Here is an 18,335-nt window from a genome sequence, read left to right as displayed (position 1 = left end):
TTGAAGCTGTTCCACTTTTTATTAAATAGTAATTGGGCCAGAGAAAGAGTCCAACGGGTTAGGGCACTCACCTGAGGGGTGGGAAACCCACACTCAAATCTCTTCTTGTCACCAGCCAGAGGTGGGGAATTGAACCAGGGTCTCCTACATTCTGCATAAGTACCCAAATTACTGGGCTGCCTCCACCTCCTTCCACTGGCTGTTTTGTGTGGAGTTAGATGTGTGCCACCATCATTCTTACCAGAAATGAATTAGGCGCCTAAGGCACCTCCCCTCCCAGAGAGTGGTTCCCAGCTGTGGATAGCAAACAGAGCAGCCTGGACTTAGGCCACATCTACACTACCCGCCGGATCGGCGGGTAATAATGGATCTATCGGGGATTGATTTATCGTGTCTCGTCTAGACGCGATAAATTGATCCCCGAATCGACGCCCGTACTCCACCTCGGCAGGAGGAGTAAGCGGAGTCGACGGGGGAGCCGCGGCGGTCGACTTGCCGCCGTGAGAACGGCCAGGTAAATCAAACTAAGATACTTCGACTTCAGCTACGCGAATAGTGTAGCTGAAGTTGCATATCTTAGATCGATCCCCCTCCCCTAGTGTAGACCAGCCCTTACTTAAGCACCTAGCTCCAGGAGGGGGTGGGGCTTGAGACACATACCTCTTGTCAGCATCTCCAGTTGGCTATCTTAGGCCATTCCCTGCCTCACGTGCTGGCTTTTTTGTGTCCCATTCTGAAGCATCTGTTTCCTCTCCATGCATTGTAGTGGGATCCTAGATACCTAACAAAGGGTTTGTGGATTCTGGTGATTTTCAAGGTGCCTAAATCTTAGCCATTGTGATGCTCAGCGCTGCAATGCCCAAGTCCCTTTGTGGTTCTGGGCCAAAATGATTATTCTGATACCTTGGAATGTTAAGACCCCACCTAATATTAAACTGTTGCTCAGTCCTCTATCAGAGAAAGCAACATTTGAAGATTTTGCTGCTGTAGCTCAAAATATTTACTAGATTCAACAAGCTGCAGATGAATGACCAAATCTAGCAACCTGTTTTGGCTGTGTGTGCTTTTTTACAGGTATTTCCAAAATAAGCACAGTGAGCTTGAGTTTTGAACTTGAACTGATTGTGTGTGAGTGCTTGTTGGAGTGTATAGTTAAACAGGAAAAAGCTCATTATGTATTCGTTTTCTCCACCAGTAGTGTTCCCGTTAATCTTGTAGAACAATGTACATGCCAGAGATGTGCCACTGTTACTGATATTGCATTTATTTATTTAAAGGAAATGTTTTTCATGACAGAGTTTTAAACAATTAAAATGAGCTTGCCCCCCTCTCCCAGGTAATTTCATAGTGTATGCTCATCACTCTGTTACTGCTCATATTTTCCCCAATATATACTGATTTCAATGCCTTTATCACCGACTAAGTACCAAAAGCTCTGATGAGAGTTGTGTGAGAGAGACATATATACATCACAGGATTCACTTCACCCTCCTCCAAAATATTTTAAGGTGCTAAATCTGGATAAGAGAAAAGAATGGCATAGAATTTCTTCTTCATCTTGTTTCCATCTAATAATCTCTATGATTACAGCATACAATGCTAGTGTCTTATGCATTCTGGGGTGGGAAATCATTTTAGAAACGAGAACATAAATTTAAGTTCAAAATTCTCCCACCCCAAGTGATTCCAATTTAATGAAAGTTTTCCTAGCAATGTATCATTTCAAATTTTAAATCCGATAACAGTACATTAATTTGTAAAGAATATGCTGAAATGTTGGATTTGGCCACAGGAATATGATTTAAAGGCGTAGTCATCTCTAACTATTTTAATACAATATAGTTATCAAATGAGTTAATTATTCAATGTATGTTAAATATCTGTAATTAAGGCACTTAAAAGGCAGTGTTGCTTCAGGTCATTTGACCAAAAAGATTCTAGATGTTGACTGGAATATTTAACATTTTATAGTGTGGAGAGTTTTAGCAACAAGTGTACAGTGCTGAATGCTGTCTATCACTATCCACGTTAAAATCATATTAGTGTCATCAGGTCTGTGAAATTTACCTATGTAATATTAGGGCCTTATAGTTCAATCCAATAATAAATAGTTTCTAATATCTTGTCTGCAAGTCAATATTGTATGGTTTGGTAGAGGTATTTCTGAGTTTTAAAATGCTAAAATACAGTGTATCATTATAACAGTGTTATTACCATAATGTTATCATCCACATTACTTAGGTGTATAACTATTTAGACCTCAAACACATTTTTTCATACTCAAATGCCAAAAGTTTGGGACTCTATGATGAAGAAAACAAAGTGATAAATTATAATCTATATTTGAGAGAGACCTAAACCCAGAATCTGATCTCAGTTACATCAGAGTGACTCTGGAGTAATTCCACTGAAGGCTCTAGACAATGATATCCGTCAGATCAGAATCTGGCCCATGGTGTTGATATTTATAAAGTTTAAGAAATTATGTCAGATATTACCTCTTTTTCTCTCTCATTTTGTAAGCCTTTGTTGAGATGTTAATGCATTTAACCTAGAGAATGTTTGATGGAAGAGCTACAGTTAGTTCACCCTGATTTAAACCGTTAGCTGAATTGAAAAACCCTTTGTGAACAATTATTCTATGCAGACATTTGAACATTAAAACAAAATTGAAGTAAAATATAGATTTTGTGCACTCTGAATTAGCAGTGCAACTATAGTGCGCTATAATAATATAAATAATACGATGCTGAGGTGGGTTTGTTTATATAACAATTTATTAGTCTAACAAGTAATAAAAATGATAAATTACCTGCATGGTATTTCTATTACAGGTACTGTATGTTACCTTCCCCACAATTAGTAAAAACATAAATCAGATTGTGTGAGGTTGACAGTTTGAATTGTTTAGCACTGACATGCTTTAGTCAAGTGGGGGCATCATTGGTCTTTCACAAACAGGCAGCACGGACAGAGGATTTACTTGTTAAACTTAAGTGGCTGTGATATAGTGAATGACTTGCTCCCTTTTTACTTTAATTTGGAGGGCCCAGAGCCTTAAGCTGAGCAAATAGCATGTTTGTTATATGTATAATTTTTTAATTACACTATATATTTTTTTTAAATGTGCTAAACTGTTTTTCTCAGTAGTGTCCTGGAGTTTTGGGTTTTAGCCTGTTAACTTCATTTTAACTCCTTTCATTATACGCAAGAACATTTTAAACTGAGAAGTCTTTTTGATGAGGAAATGTATTTTTCTTGAAAACATCAACTAGAATTAGTAATTACTTTTTTAAATTCAAGAAACTTAAGGACATTTTGATAAGATCAAAATACTTGAAATAAAATTCTCTATTGAATCCCAGATGTTGTTTCCTTGTAACTATTTCTCTGGAAAAGAAACAGTATTAGTTAATATTGTTTGTCTTAAATCCGAGCTAATCCAGCTTCAGCATTTGTGTTCTGAATCTTTTTTCCAAATAAACAGAGGGAAATAGGAGAACAAATAAAAATTGCTGTAATAAAGTCATTTTGCTGTGATATTTCATAAATGACACTAAAATATCTTCCTATCATTATATTTTATATAACAAAATATTTGAACATGAGACATACAGCTGCAAACTTTACACTTGAATGTATACAAGATTAATGTATTAAGTGTATGTCACACACGGGGACTTTGATCTTTGTGCTGCAATAGTAGATCACAAATTGTGGTAAACTTTGACCCTGATATGCTTTGCTTTTGATCCAGTCAGAATGTTGTCTTCATTAAAAGTGAAAGGGCTTGTGGGGATGCTTTTACATGACTGCATTTTGGAAAATCTTTTTAAGGGTGCATAACATAACACAGACTGTGCAATAGTATGCCTTAAGTATTTAAGCACTTGAACATGGTGTTTCCATTGGTACAATTCTTGGCCTGATTTCATATATAAGTTTAGAATTTTGTATATCTACATCCTTTAGAGGCAAGTGCCAAGGGCTAAGACTGAAGATAATAACTGACGATTTGTGTCTTTTGCAAGTTACAGTCATTATAAACTGACAGCTTTGAAGGACCTAAACTGACATCAAAGGATGCAGATCATCTAGTTAGGTCAATTAATGTTAATTCTCATCTTCCATTAAATTCTTTTATGTTTTTCTCTTTTCTTTTTTTCCAGCCAAGCCCAGTACCAAGTCCTGTTTTGGGGAGAAAGCCAAATGCTAGTCAGTCACTGCTTGTATGGTGCAAAGAAGTTACAAAAAACTATAGGGGAGTGAAAATCACCAATTTTACTACATCATGGAGAAATGGTTTATCTTTCTGTGCAATATTACACCACTTTAGGCCAGATTTAATGTAAGTCATAACATTTATACCATCACACTTAAATTTTATATATGTGCTACAATTAAATGTACAGAAGAGTAAAACCATTGTTCACTATTAGGTCTTGAAATGTTTGTCTATTTCATAATTTCCTTCTACAGGGCACCATTCTTTGTTGGAAAAGTCATTTACAAATGGCCAAACTTTATGACCTCCCTTGTTCCCCGCCAAAAACAATCCTTTCTCTCCTTCATATGATACGTTTTTCTTCTTCTTAATCTTATATAAAAAACTGACTTCAGGATGATTATGAAAATTGTGTTAGTGTTGAAATGAGATGAGACAAATAAGCCTGTAGCTCTTTGTACATTGACGACGACGGATTACCTCATGGTAAATTTGGTTGTCAAGGCCGGCCTCTAGCCCCTGCCATAACTTCTCTTTTAGATGGAAGGCTTCAGGCAATGAAACATGAAATCGCTGGGGTTTATTTATTTATTTATTTATTTATTTAATTTTCCACGCTATTAGTTTTGTTGATTGAATTGCTGTGAAATTGCTAGTTACTATAGGATATTATTGTATGTCAAATTTTTAGATTCAGTTTGTTTTAAAACTGCTGCTTTTATCAAATACTGTACATACCCACTGTGCCATTTTCCCCCTCAGTGACTACAAGTCCCTGAATCCTCAAGATATTAAAGAGAACAACAAAAAGGTAAGAACTGCCTGGAAAAAAAATCCACATAGCTTCAATTTTGCCTTCACTGCAGGTTTTTATTAATTTTGGGAAAGAGAGGTTGTTTTGTAAGGTCATAACTGCAGCTCACAGAAGGTATTCAGCCTCCTGTGGTTCAAATCGGATGCATTATTGACTCTAGTTTGTCATAGTCTTTAACATTCACAACAAGTGCCAGGCTGGCATTAGAGTTTAATATTTGTATGGCCTACATTAATGTAAACAGAGAGAGAGGAGAGTGAGTTTTTGTGATCATTTCTATTTTTCTAATCAGCCGTTTAATTAAAAAAGAAATAGAAAATATTATTGTTCTAGAATTATTTGCTTCCAGACTTGTCCATTACCTTAAAAGAGATCATTGAGTTGGTCATAATCTGTGCTGTTTTACTAGTTTTTATATTTTTAAAAATAGAAGTCCCCCCACACTTTTATCCAGCATTGTCAATAAAACTAGGCGGTACCGTGTGCTGTATTTTTTTATATTACACATCATATTTAAGAGAAAAAATATTCTCAAACATGACTTTTTTAAAAAAAAGACTAAAATATTAATGAAATATTATTTGGTAGTGTACTGGGCCAAGGATTTTAATCCACTTTTACATTAGGTAATCTAATGCCCTTTTGATATAAAGATTATAAAGGGATGTTCTGAAACAACTTCAATGATCTAAGTTCTAAGCATAACTCAGTTTAGGAGTTACAAGAAAACATTCTATTGCTGCTTGCTGCTAATGTCTTAGACTAGTTACACACTTTAATTTTCATCAGATGCATGGGCTTGGCCTGAGAGGATACATTTTAAAATGCTCATTTTCCACTTGATTCACTTATAATAAAATTATAACTGAAAATCAGTGCAAAATTGCTTTATTCTTAGCTTGTCTTCTGGATACTATGATCTTATATTTTTAAACTCTTTTAAAAAATATTCACTATAAGAAATGTGAAAAAATCAAATGTATAGCAAAATAAAATATCTTTTTACTAAACTATAGTATATGACGCTTTTGCACTGGAAATATCTTTGAAGAATGTTGGACTGCATATACATTTGCATTCTGTAGAAGTGCTTGGTTAAAATTGCAAATGGCAGTGATATTTTTATGCATTCTGAACACTACCGCGTTGCCCAAAAAGCAGGTAATCATTAAAATAATGCTAAAGTGTAATAAATTATGAGGCATTTCTGATTTGTTGCCATCTACCCTTGTGATTTTGGACAGGGACAGTGCATGCTTTGACATCTTTTTCATAATAATATGTGGGGTCTTGTGATGACCTAAGAGGATTATCTGTGACATCACAGAGCTTTCTATGACCATGTGATTTTAAACTTCAAGCTCCCGTGATTGTAAGGGCTAGTCAAGTAGTATTATAAAACGTAGATTGAATAGATGTTCTATTTTAAAAATGCTCTGTTAATGTGAAATCAATTATATCATCATTTTATTTATACAACTGTGATGGCAAATGATGAGCTATAATGAAAACCTTTTAGCCAATCTCCCTAATAGTATATAATTCCCATTGCTAAAGAAATAATTGTTGTTGTGCAGTTTTTTCTTTCATCACTTTGCAACCCTTTGCCTGACAGCTACATTGAGTATCTCAGTTGCTTCCTGCAGATTTATTTCCTGGTCTCACACAGTTCTGCCTGATAACCCTGTGTGCCCTTCATTGGAATGAATGCAGCTCTGGGAACAATGGCTGTGTATAAATTCCATGCAGATGTGTAACACATTTGACAATGACTCCTCCTAACCAATTAAAATAACATCTATGAATTAATAAGACAATTTTCTTGTCTGAAGCATCTCTTTTTTCCTTCTCCCATGCTGTAAATTGGCAGGGAAAGAGGTAAAAGGTTACTGACCATAGATGTAAAGGTTAACCTAGAGGAATATTCCTTTTAGAAGTGTTTGACCTTGTTTATGGTTTGTTTGTTTTCTCATGAAGAGGTAACTATTTTAGTGTAATTGCTGTGTATAATTATATATTGAAATGTAGTGTTACAAAAAGCACAACATCAGAGTTCCTATATAAACCAAGCTAATTATTTTCTTAATCAGTAAGCAGTGCTGAGTAAAAAAGGTATTTACCTGTGACATCTGATCTTGACCAATATGTCAGTGTGTTACATAATTGGGAAATGTTTAGAATACTGCCTGTGGTGCTTGTGTTGAGGGATTGCAATTGGTGTCCATCAATCAACTTGTCAGGATATATCAATAAATAAAAAAAAACTTAATTAAGAAATAGTTAAGGTTGCAAGTGTATCAAATGTTGCCTAATGTGCAGAACATATATTATAATTTCTGTAGAATAATTTTTCTGTCTCCAAAAAATAAATTATTTAGTTCAGGGTGCATTAATATATTTCAGAGCTCCATGAGATTTCTGTTAATGCACTATGTTGACTGAGTATTAAGATGATTTTATTGCTAAAAGAGAAAATGTGATTATCTTTGGGATTATGAAATATGTAAACTATATGAGAATAGTTTCTCAACTAGCATAAAAAGGTATAGTTCCATCTAGTCCATGGTGTTTTACATTTACCTTAGTACTTGTAGACCTTTACTTATAATGTTGACCAACTAATACTTGTACTATCTTGTTTTGTTTTTAATAAGTAAACACAAACTATATGTTAAAGTTACACTATATTGGAAATATAGGCCTTGATAAGGAAATGGCATTTTACAATTGCCTAGTAACATATTCTTCACTTCACAAATGATAAGGGGACTCAACTAGGCTTGGATGCAACTTCCATGGGGTTGAGAGTATGTGAAGTAGGAATGTATGGCCTGAGTGAAGTGGTTGCAACTTAACTGTTAGTTTCCCGATTGTTATATTTTTTTGAGGTCTTTATTATGTTGAAGAATTTATGTTGTGGAAATTGTAATGTATTGTTTCATGTTAGATTGAGACACACTTTTAATTTCATTTCCTAACAAAGATTTTTGTGGACTAATTTCCAATTTTGTTGAGCATTAATGTATCTCTTACTTTAAGTATAATTAATGTGAAAAGGTTATATTATAAAGAGAAATAATTGTAAGTGAAAGTAATAAACATTTATGATTGACAGTTATTAATAAAGAAATGCAATGTAAAGATACATAAACACTATATTTTGATTGAAAATAGTAAACCAATATTTATTACATTATATTGATTAACTAATATTAAATTTCTCAAGTTAATTTGTACTCAAATTATTACTGCCTTATCAAAATAAGTGACGTTTTAAGGAAGGCAACAGTTTAAAATATCAAAGAAAATCCCCCAAATTATGCAAAAACTCAAAAAAAAAAAAATGGATAATTCCTTCCTGCCTTCATGGTAACAGCCACATTTTTATGCCATGAATCCAAATTCATATATTTGCACAAGATCCTATGAACACTTACACATATGCTTAATTTTAAACAGATGAGATGTCCGATTGACTTCAATGGGACTACCTGCATCTGTGAAGTAAAGCACGTAGATAAGTGTTTGCAGGATTCAGGCCTTAGTTATGTGCATATTTAATAAAATGTATGTATGCCTACTTGCTTAAACAGAAGAATAACATTATACAATTTGAATAGCATGTAATACACTATAATTTTTGACTGTAATCTATCTGCTTGAAAATCAAGACTTTACTGGATTTTCTACAAAAGAAGAAAAAGAAATTTTAATACACTGATATGTGAATATATCCACAACATGCAATTGTTATTTATAGAACTATCAGCAATCAAAAGTCTACATGCCAACCTACATATTTATATTCAACGGTTTTTCCCCTCTGATCTCTGATTTTTCCCCCTCTAATGTTTTTCCATTTTTAAAAGGCAACATTATGTCTACTTATAGTAACTACATTCCACTGGGCATCAGGACTCTTAGAAATCTAACTTTTCTAGTATAAATTGTAGCATTATATTATATAATCCATTCATTGTTTTCAACATTATGCAACGTAATGTCCTGTAGCTGCATTTTGGCCTTTACAGAATAGAATTCTTTGTTGTAAACGTGTTTGCTTGTGGAAACTGTGTGATTTGAAATTAGTTATTGAGACATGAATCCATTGTCAATAATTATGGAAAAACAAATGAGCAAAAGTACACATTTTGTCCAGAATGAGAAAGAAAGGGAGTGTGAACCACTGGCAAACAGTAATCAGAAACTTCACTAAAAAGAGCAAAATTTAACAGATAATCCTTAATAATCCTAGATACATCAAGAATATGTTGTTGTTTTTTTAAATCCACCGTTCAAAGTTAAATTTTTCTGCTTTAGTATTATTAAGCGTGAACCTTTCCCAACCTGCTCTAAAACACAGTCCACACATACATTTTGTAGAGTCGAAACTCTCACACTTCCTGAGGTTTAGTTTTGTGAACTTTGAAATTAACTCTACTCAACTTAAACCACTCACCCAAATTCCTATTCCATGTTCCCTCTGTATTCCTGCTTCTCTGTACTCCTGAGGTCTTCATTTCTTTTCTCCCTGTCCCTACCAGCGTCCTGCCCCCTTCCATGTTCTCTCTCCTCCTTCTCTTCCAGAGCTGCATTCCAAGACCAGGTACTATGCCTCTGTGCCAACCCTCCATGTGCTCTCCTAAACCCTACACCAGTGGTTCTCAAAGCCGGTCCACCACTTGTTCAGGGAAAGCCCCTGGCCGGCCGGGCCAGTTTATTTACCTGCCGCATCTACAGGTTTGGCCGATTGCGGCTCCCACTGGCCGCGGTTCGCCGCTCCAGGCCAATGGGGGCTGCGGGAAGCGGCGCTGGCCAAGGGATGTGCTGGCCGCCCTTCCCGCAGTCCCCATTGGCCTGGAGCAGCGAACCGCGGCCAGTGGGAGCCGCAATCGGCCGAACCTGCGGACGCGGCAGGTAAACAAACTGGCCCGGCCCGCCAGGGGCTTTCCCTGAACAAGTGGCGGACAGGCTTTAAGAACCACTTCCCTACACCCAATCCGTGTTACTTCCCAGCCACATTCTTCTCTCTCCTTCCCCCCGCCAATATCTCCCTCCAGTCCTCTACCAGACCCTTTCCTGGGCTCTTGGATCAACCTGGAATGAGAATGCATCTGTTTTCTATTTCATCTATATTTTTAAACATTGCTCTTTCTGCATCTAAACTCAGCTCTCTTTTTATAATCACCAACAACCTCCACCCCCCAGCTAACATTTCTAAAAGGCACTTCTCCTCAGCAAGAACAACAAAATCAAATTTAGAACTTCTAGGACCTAGCTCAAACCATCCGGGATACAATAAGCTAAAAAGCATTAGGAACAGCAGATAAAGTTTCAACATATCATCATGTTAAAAAGCTGCTGTTATTTTTTAAATCAGCTTTTAACATGTTCCTTTTATTCAGAATATTTTAGTTATGATTTTTAGAACTTTCGAACCCGCTAGAAAAATGATCCTTTTTTATTTAAGGGGGGAGGGGAATAGAGGCAAAACTAGTGGAATTTTTAATGCTTTAACCCAAGTGAATCTAAAATAACCAACAGGATGCCTTTTTAAAGGCTTCCTGGAAACACAATATTGTCTTCCAGGGTTAGTCCAGGAGAGTAATAATTAATTGTAAATTGAGAAACAGCTTTAATTCTTCAAAACTAGAAAAACCTGATGCACCAACCATAGTCATTTAAAGGGCTAGCAGAAATAATACAGTGTGGTTTCACATATGTTGTAGTATCCAAGCTCTGTAGTGCTTTCAAACAGAAATGAAGTGAGAAATAAATTCACTATCCTCTTTATATAAGTTAAGTGTCAAGTAGATATTTTAGAAATACATTTCTGTGCTTAAACAATATGACTTGTACCTTGTATCAGGTAATCTAGGGTGTAGTTCATTTTGGTTATCTGGCTGTACTTTTTCATCAACACAAATCACTGCAATTACATGGCCAGTAGAAGGGAGAAGGTTGATCACCAATGATAAAGCCCAAGATGGATTAGTGTAGTGTTTCTTTATATCTTTGTTCCTTATCTTAAAAACCCATCCTTAGGTTTTTTTGTTCCAACTCTTACACTTTTTTTTAATTTGCTTGTTTCCTGCTTCTTGAGTGAGAACCATTTAAGATGTCAATAGATTTTGTTAATGAAAACTGAAAAAAAAAAAATTAGGTTCCACTTTCACACACATCCATTTGTTCATGAATGTGTCTATTATATTCTGAGTAATGTCTGTCGTTTTTACTATAGCATGACAATATATTAAAAAGCAATGCCATGTTTTTATTCTCTTGCTTTAGGTTCCTGTGGAGATTCTGCTGTGTAGAATCTGTCAAGAAAATTGACAGGTTGTGCAATAACAGACTTATGGACAATATATTAAAACTTGGCTTATACAGTGGCAAATACAAAACAGCTAATTCACAACTATATTACTCCGTGGCAGCCCGTAGAGTAAAACAACAGTATCACAATGGTGAATCAGGCCCACAGACTTTCCTGCAATATCTGATATTTTTAACTGTTTTGTTTTTTCAAATGAAACTTTCAATTGCTATTTTTGAGTTGTTATGCTATGTGATGAAATTACTGTATTGTAATCCTTGCTTTGTTTATTTTTAAGGCATATGATGGGTTTGCCAGTATAGGAATATCCCGATTGCTGGAACCTTCTGACATGGTTTTGTTAGCAATTCCTGACAAACTGACCGTTATGACTTATCTCTATCAAATAAGGGCACATTTCAGTGGCCAAGAACTAAATGTGGTTCAGATAGAGGAGAACAGTAGTAAAAGCACGTATAAAGTAGGTAACTATGAAACGGACACAAACAGTTCTGTTGATCAGGAAAAGTTCTATGCAGAGCTTAATGATCTGAACCGAGAGCCTGAACTGCACCAGCCTGAAAGTGGTTTGGCAGACTTCATTTCGCAGGATGACTCTGTATTTGTAAATGACAGTGGTGTTGGAGAATCAGAAAGTGAGCATCAGACACCTGATGACCATTTAAGCCCAAGCACAGCTGCCCCTTCTTCTCGCAGGACTAGAAGTGACACTGATCCACAAAAATCCCAGCAGAGCTCTGGAGGGACTTCTGGATCTGAAGAGGCCAGGAAATGTGGCAGTGCAGATACAGAACAGGCACAGCCTTTGCTGGGAAGGAAGAAACTGCTGAAAGTCGACACTTTGGACTTGAGTGACTTGCCACATGTCAGTGATCAAAAAAAGGATGAATCTCCAACCGTTGTTTGTGAAGACGCTGACAAGAAAAGGCACCAGAGTTCACACAGTACCATTAGTTTCTCGGAGCAAGAAAAGCTGCGACATACAGGCTCCACAGAGAGCAGGAGATCAGATCCTGGCTCACCTGTCAAAAAAACAAGTTTATCTCCCACTTCTAAAGTTGGATACTCTTATAACAAGGATGCAGATCTTACAAAGAAAAAACACGCTTCTCTGAAGCCAATAGAGACCGATTCTGACACTGACACCAGAACAGTTATAAATCACGCAGATCAAACTGCAAAAACTGCACAGGTAAGAAATTTGAACTTTATGTATACATAAACAAACAATGTGTAGTTGAAACAAAATGGGGTTACTGTTCAAGTTAATTTCTATGCATCGCCTTTATCATTCATTGTGTCTTTGACAGGCTAGGTGGAGTTTTGGTTTTTTTTTATTGTCTGACAAACCAGATATTCTTACTAGCTGAATACTTGGAAAGAGCATGTGATGTTGAAAAGAGCTATTGCATGAAAAAAATCCATAACTCTTTTTATAGGAATTATCTTACTGTTAATCTTTTCTCCCTTTCCAATTAAAGTAAATAAAATTGTATTCTCAGCCAGCTAAAGGAGTTTTTGCTATTGATTGTGGAACCCCCAAGTTTTTTTGTGAATATTGCATGCTGAAGCATTAAATGAAAAAAGGTATTCATTCATTGATTCATATACAACAGTGTACAGTTTCTAAACTTTTGAATGCTTCAAAATATACCAGGAATATTTTAAATCTTATCTGAGAAGTAGCATGGCCTAGTGAACTGAATCCACAACTGTTAGCAAGGAACTTGTGAGTTCTAACTCTGGTTCTGCTGCTGATGCTCTGTGCAGCCTTGAGCAAGTCATTTAACCACTGTCTGTTTTCACATCTGTAATATGGGGATAATACATACATATCTCCCAAGGTTATTGTGAGGATTAATTGACTGATATTTGTACAGTATTTTGAAGACATAAAGCATTACATAAACGCTGACATTATTTTTATGTCTTTCCCTGTATCCTACTAAATCAAATCAGTCATACAAATATTTCTAAAATGTTATCAACCTCGTATTCAAGAGAGACAAATCAGGCCCATAATTTTTTTCCTGAGGACAACTTTCTTTGTTTTTAGCTTTCTTTTGATTAGTTTCCATTAGCTGTGAAAAGAGATGTGTGTGGCTAGTCTGCCGTATTGTGCATTGGTTCAGATGGAGCAGTGTTTTACATTTTCAGGACCCCTTTTTCCTTTCACAAGCAAGTGTGACCTGAATACGTTTTATTTTAAGAAATTTGGTACTTATATTGAACACTACTACAGTGATGTGGACATAAAAGAGCTGGCTAGATGGACAGACAGGCACGTTTCTTAAGTTTACACAGAATATTGCACTGTGGTTTTTTACATGCTCGCTCTCTTTACAAGTTAGGTAAATAGCTTTTCTTTAAAGGAGATGATTTAGACTAGGATCATCTTCTGAGACCCAGGTACAGCTCTCTCCCTGCTTGTGCAGAAGGGAGAAGTGGCACAGCTGCAACTCTACTGTAAACTCTGCAGGAGCCCCAAACACCACCCCAAAAGCAGTGGAACCTCATGAAGTTTTCTGGCAACTCTTCCCCTATGAATTGGTTTCTTAATGGGAGGGAGTGATCTGGCCCACAGAAAATAGCATGACAGGTAGAGGCTGTGTGTCTTCTGTACTGACATTTTCAGTGCAAGGGGGAAATACGCTAAGAAGGATGAAGGGATGGCTTATGGGGGCCTTCTAGGGTAGTTAATCCTTTTGAGTATTTGTACCAGTTAATCAAACTTAAAACCTCAGCTGTACCAGCCACAGCCTTTTCCAGAAAAACAGCACATAAACCTGGCTGTTGCAGGAACACATCCTCCAAAGCATGATGTCCCCAGCTCTAGCTCATATATAGGCCTTCTTTCCAGGGCCTAAAAACATATGAAGGGCCATGTCCCCAGGGTCTTCATTTCAGGAGTCACATAACTGGACAAAGTCAAAGAGTCAGGGTTATGCACATATGCACTTATAACTGTTCCAGTCAATCCATTGTGCCTGCACGGAGCTCCTCGTACTGTTATTTCTACTCTGAGAGGTAATCAGTTGTGCGAATGGAAATAAGAGACTTTCTTCTGACTGTTTGTAGCTAGAATCCAGGCACATGTTTTTGCTGTTTTTGCAGCTTGCGTATGGGCCCCTTTATGGGACGGAAGCGGAATTATACCAGCTGTCAGTAGCCAAGGAAGAATTACATTTACGTACATATTTTAAATAGTTAAATACATAGTAGATGTAAAATAGTTTCCATCTAGCCCGTTCATTTTTTTTCCCGACAGCTCTAATTTTAAGGTATTAAATGTTGATAGAAAATCAGTGAAACTCTTTTTACGTCATAAAGGCCTGTGAGGTTATTTTTTTAATTTTACATTTTTATCATCTTTATTTTCCATTGCTGTAGAATTTTATGTCACCTCATGAAGCTGTAATCCCCTGAATCCTGACTTTTATTATTTAGGCAGGCTCCTGGCTATTAACTACTCTATCAGTGTTGAATATGGTGGGGTTTCTTTGCCATTAATTCTATTTCTTTATTTTTAAGCAACGAATGTTGTCAAGACAAGAAGAACTTAAAGAACGAGCAAGAGTTCTTCTTGAGCAAGCAAGAAGAGATGCAGCTTTAAAGGCAGGGAATAAACAGATAACCAGTACTATCACCCCAGCCCACGCTAAGCAGCTGAGCGATGTAAGCAGTGTTCGCCGTCATGGCAGTTAACATAAGAAAATATTTTAATTCATCTTACATGTTTATATTTTAATTGGTTTAGTACGCTAATTAATTTTTGTTTGGTCAAAATGTAAATTCTGTGGGGGGCAGGTGCCCACAGGGAATATTTTTTCCACAGTAAATGTCCCAATCCTTCAAGGTGCTTTGTACCATCAGCTCTTATTAGCACCCGACTCTCCCTCTGTTGAAGACTTCACTGGAAGTGCTCTGAGCACCGTATAGGATTGGCACCATTGTTTCTAAATATTAAGACACTAGTGGGATGAAAAGCAAAACTACCTGTTAAATTATAGCATAGCGTGTTACACTGTTTTTACTGGTGTCCTTTTATCATAAGAATGAATTATGTTGGTGACATTGGAAAGTGTAGCTCTGCAAACTAGGTTCAGTGTGGAGGCAGCTGCAGCGACTCGTTGCCCCACCAGTAACCTCAGTGGTGACCTGGAGGGGACCATTCTCTCTGAAGATTAAAGCTAACTTAATTTTTATGCAAATCTTTTCAAAGCAGAGATTGCCTGTTGTGTTAGATTATGTGCAGTAATTTTGTGATTCTAGCCATTGTGTATTAGAGACTGAACTGATACCACAGCACTTGTTTCACTAAGAACTTCAGTCTGACTAAATTATGACGACTATGATAAAGATTTTGAATCATTCACTGATTCACACCATTAATAGTCTGGTCCTCTTGGTCAAATTCTGCCTTTTGATTTGAGTGAGATTTCACAAACATAAGTGAATTTAGAATTTGGCAAATTTTGTTCTCTGAGCCATCCTGATTCTGCAGTTATAAGTATTTTTTTTCTTAGAAAATGTTTTTTTCTTCCCCAAAAAACTAGACTTTTTTTTTACTAATTTTTCTTGAAAAGAAAAAAAAAGCTCGAGCCCCATTTCCATGGCGAGAAGATGTCTGAATTTTTTTATTTTTTGCAAATGAGTTTAAAGTATTAAATGTTACTAGAAATTTCACCTTCATTTAAAAAAATAGGTTTTCTCAATAGCTCAGACTGCATTATAGAAAAAGTATTATAGGAAGCTCAGGTAGTGATGCCTAGTTAAAGTTACGTGACACTTTTTATTGTAAGACCATGCTTTCAGTTCCATATACATTTTCCAAACTTTAATCATTTGGGCTGAAATTTTCCATGCTAGGTGCCTATATTTTTTTGGTAAATTTCGGGGGGGGGACCGTTTAGCTGTTTCTCAGAACAAGGCTAAGGGAAAATACGTTGTTTTGTCCATGTTAAAAAATTCTTACAATTCTTACAACCATTTCATTGAGAAGCTCTAGCCCTGGAGCAGGAATTTGAAATTTGATAGGAAGGTTACACTGGTATCAGGGGTGCTTTTGACCATCCCCATAAAAATTTACCCAAATCTGGCCAAGTTATGAAACACTGGGAATATCAGTTCACACGTGTTCAGGAGAGACTTTGTTAGAGTTTGGCAGCTAAATTCTCTGAAGATTCCATCTGTACAGAGCATGCTTAAGCCTGGGACTGCAGGGGCTTAGAAGGACTTTCTGGGTATGTCTACACTGGAATAAAAGACCCACGGCATGTCTACGGCTGGCTCAGGTCAGCCGACTCGGGTTCACGGGGCTCAAACTGTGGGGCTAAAAATTGTGTAGATGTTGAGGCTCGGGCTGGAGCCCGGGCTCAGGGACTCTGTCCCACTCACGGGGTTGCAGAGCCCAGGTTCCAGCCTGAGCCCCAACGTCTACACCACAGTTAAACAGCCGCATAGTCTGAGCCCCGCAAGACCAAGTTAGCTGACGGGACAGCTCCAGGTGTTTCCTTGCAGTGTAGACATACCCTTTGTGCAATTGCAGCTCCTGCTAGTCAAGGGCCACTGTGCACATGTCACAGGAACTGAAAGCTGGAATATTGTCTCACCTGTGCTCTCAGTGCTCCTTCTAGCAGGTAGCAAGGAGGAGGAAAAGGAGGAAGCCACCCCACTGGATTTCAGAGAGGAGAGGAGTCAGGGCTGGGTGAGTGACGAGCAGCGAGATTAGGATGTGGAGCAAGTGGAAAGTGGGGAACTCTGCCTGGAGACGTAAAGCAAAGAGGGATTGGAAACAGGACCCAGAGCCAAAGAGCCACTCCTCTGTTGCGCTTCCTCTTCATCATCTGGTGGATGGCCTTCCTGGTCAGTGCCAGGAGGAGGTTGATGAGGTGGCCTTGCGATGGAGCCACAGATGGGGTATGTGAAAACAAGGCAGGGTAGGGAAAGTGCAGCCAGAACCTCAGCAGGCGGTTTTGGAGGAGTCAGAAGACGGGCTGCAGCCTGACACACGCTACACAGATGTGCGGCAGGTTTCCCTCTGACTGCAAAAGGAGCAAGTGTTAGGGGACTCCATAAACCACATCCACCATGCTCACAGCTCTGAGGAGGAACCACCAACTGATATCCCTGGCAGGCTGTGGGACTATAATGGAGAATAGGCTGTCCCACGAGGGTGAGGAAGTGGGTGGTATGGAGCACTAGCACGTAGAGATACTCACAGTGTGCGATTTGGAGATGGGCTGGCTAGATGGCATTCACTCTGCTCAGGTGATACATATGGGGAAGCTAGGGAGGCTCATGGGGCAGAGGCCCGATGATCCTGAGGGACAGGGGCAGGACAGGCTCAATAAAAGTGAGAGAAGCAGGAGGCAAGGCTGCCCTCACTTCCTAGAGCATATGATGGGGGATGTATAGAGTGAGTAATACTTGCATTGGCCAGTTACCACAGGGTCCACCCAGTCCTTCTGACCATAGTCAATGAGGTCTCAGTCTCTGGTGACACCATTCTCCAGCATACAAAGGGGAACTCTACCACATGCACATGAAGGTGTGGGTTGTGTAGCAGGGCTACAGTGGGGAAATATTTCCCCTCAGTGGCTGCTATGGACCTGGTCACTGAAACTAGTTTCCAGTTCCTGAGGAGGTCCTGGTAAAAGACTGGCAGCTCAGGGTACTCTCAGGGAAGACTTCTTGGATGGAGGTAAAAGCTATCTGTTGTTCATAACGGAGTCCTGGGCAGCTCTGGAAGGTGTGTACTACTTGTGGTTACTGGGGGATGGTGCTAAAGGCTGCCCCCTCAACCAAGGAGGGAGGAGCCATTGAACCCAGGCCACAAGTGAATATTGAGGACAACAAATGAAAAAAACAGGGATGGGAGTGAATGGTAAAAGTTAAAGATCAGGGATCCAGAGGGTGACACTGAACAGAGAACCCCAGACAGGACCTACTACTCTTCA

The 18,335-nt window shown here is 38.0% G+C and overlaps 1 protein-coding gene across 1 annotated transcript in view; it reads left to right on the top strand.

Moving 5' to 3' along the window:
- The window catches only part of EHBP1 (EH domain binding protein 1), a 331,567-nt gene that overhangs the window by 227,055 nt on the left and 86,177 nt on the right, over positions 1 to 18,335 (top strand). Inside the window, exons 12-15 of the mRNA XM_065400845.1 lie at positions 4,170 to 4,348; positions 4,988 to 5,036; positions 11,654 to 12,568; positions 14,908 to 15,051. Coding sequence (XP_065256917.1) covers positions 4,170 to 4,348; positions 4,988 to 5,036; positions 11,654 to 12,568; positions 14,908 to 15,051 — 1,287 coding nt within the window. The remainder of the gene's footprint in view (positions 1 to 4,169; positions 4,349 to 4,987; positions 5,037 to 11,653; positions 12,569 to 14,907; positions 15,052 to 18,335) is intronic.

The sequence above is a fragment of the Emys orbicularis genome, chromosome 3 (genome assembly GCF_028017835.1).
Source record: "Emys orbicularis isolate rEmyOrb1 chromosome 3, rEmyOrb1.hap1, whole genome shotgun sequence".
In the NCBI taxonomy this organism is placed as follows: domain Eukaryota; kingdom Metazoa; phylum Chordata; order Testudines; family Emydidae; genus Emys; species Emys orbicularis.
The sequence above is the reverse complement of the archived record's forward strand: the minus strand, read 5'-3'. Positions and strand labels throughout refer to the sequence as shown.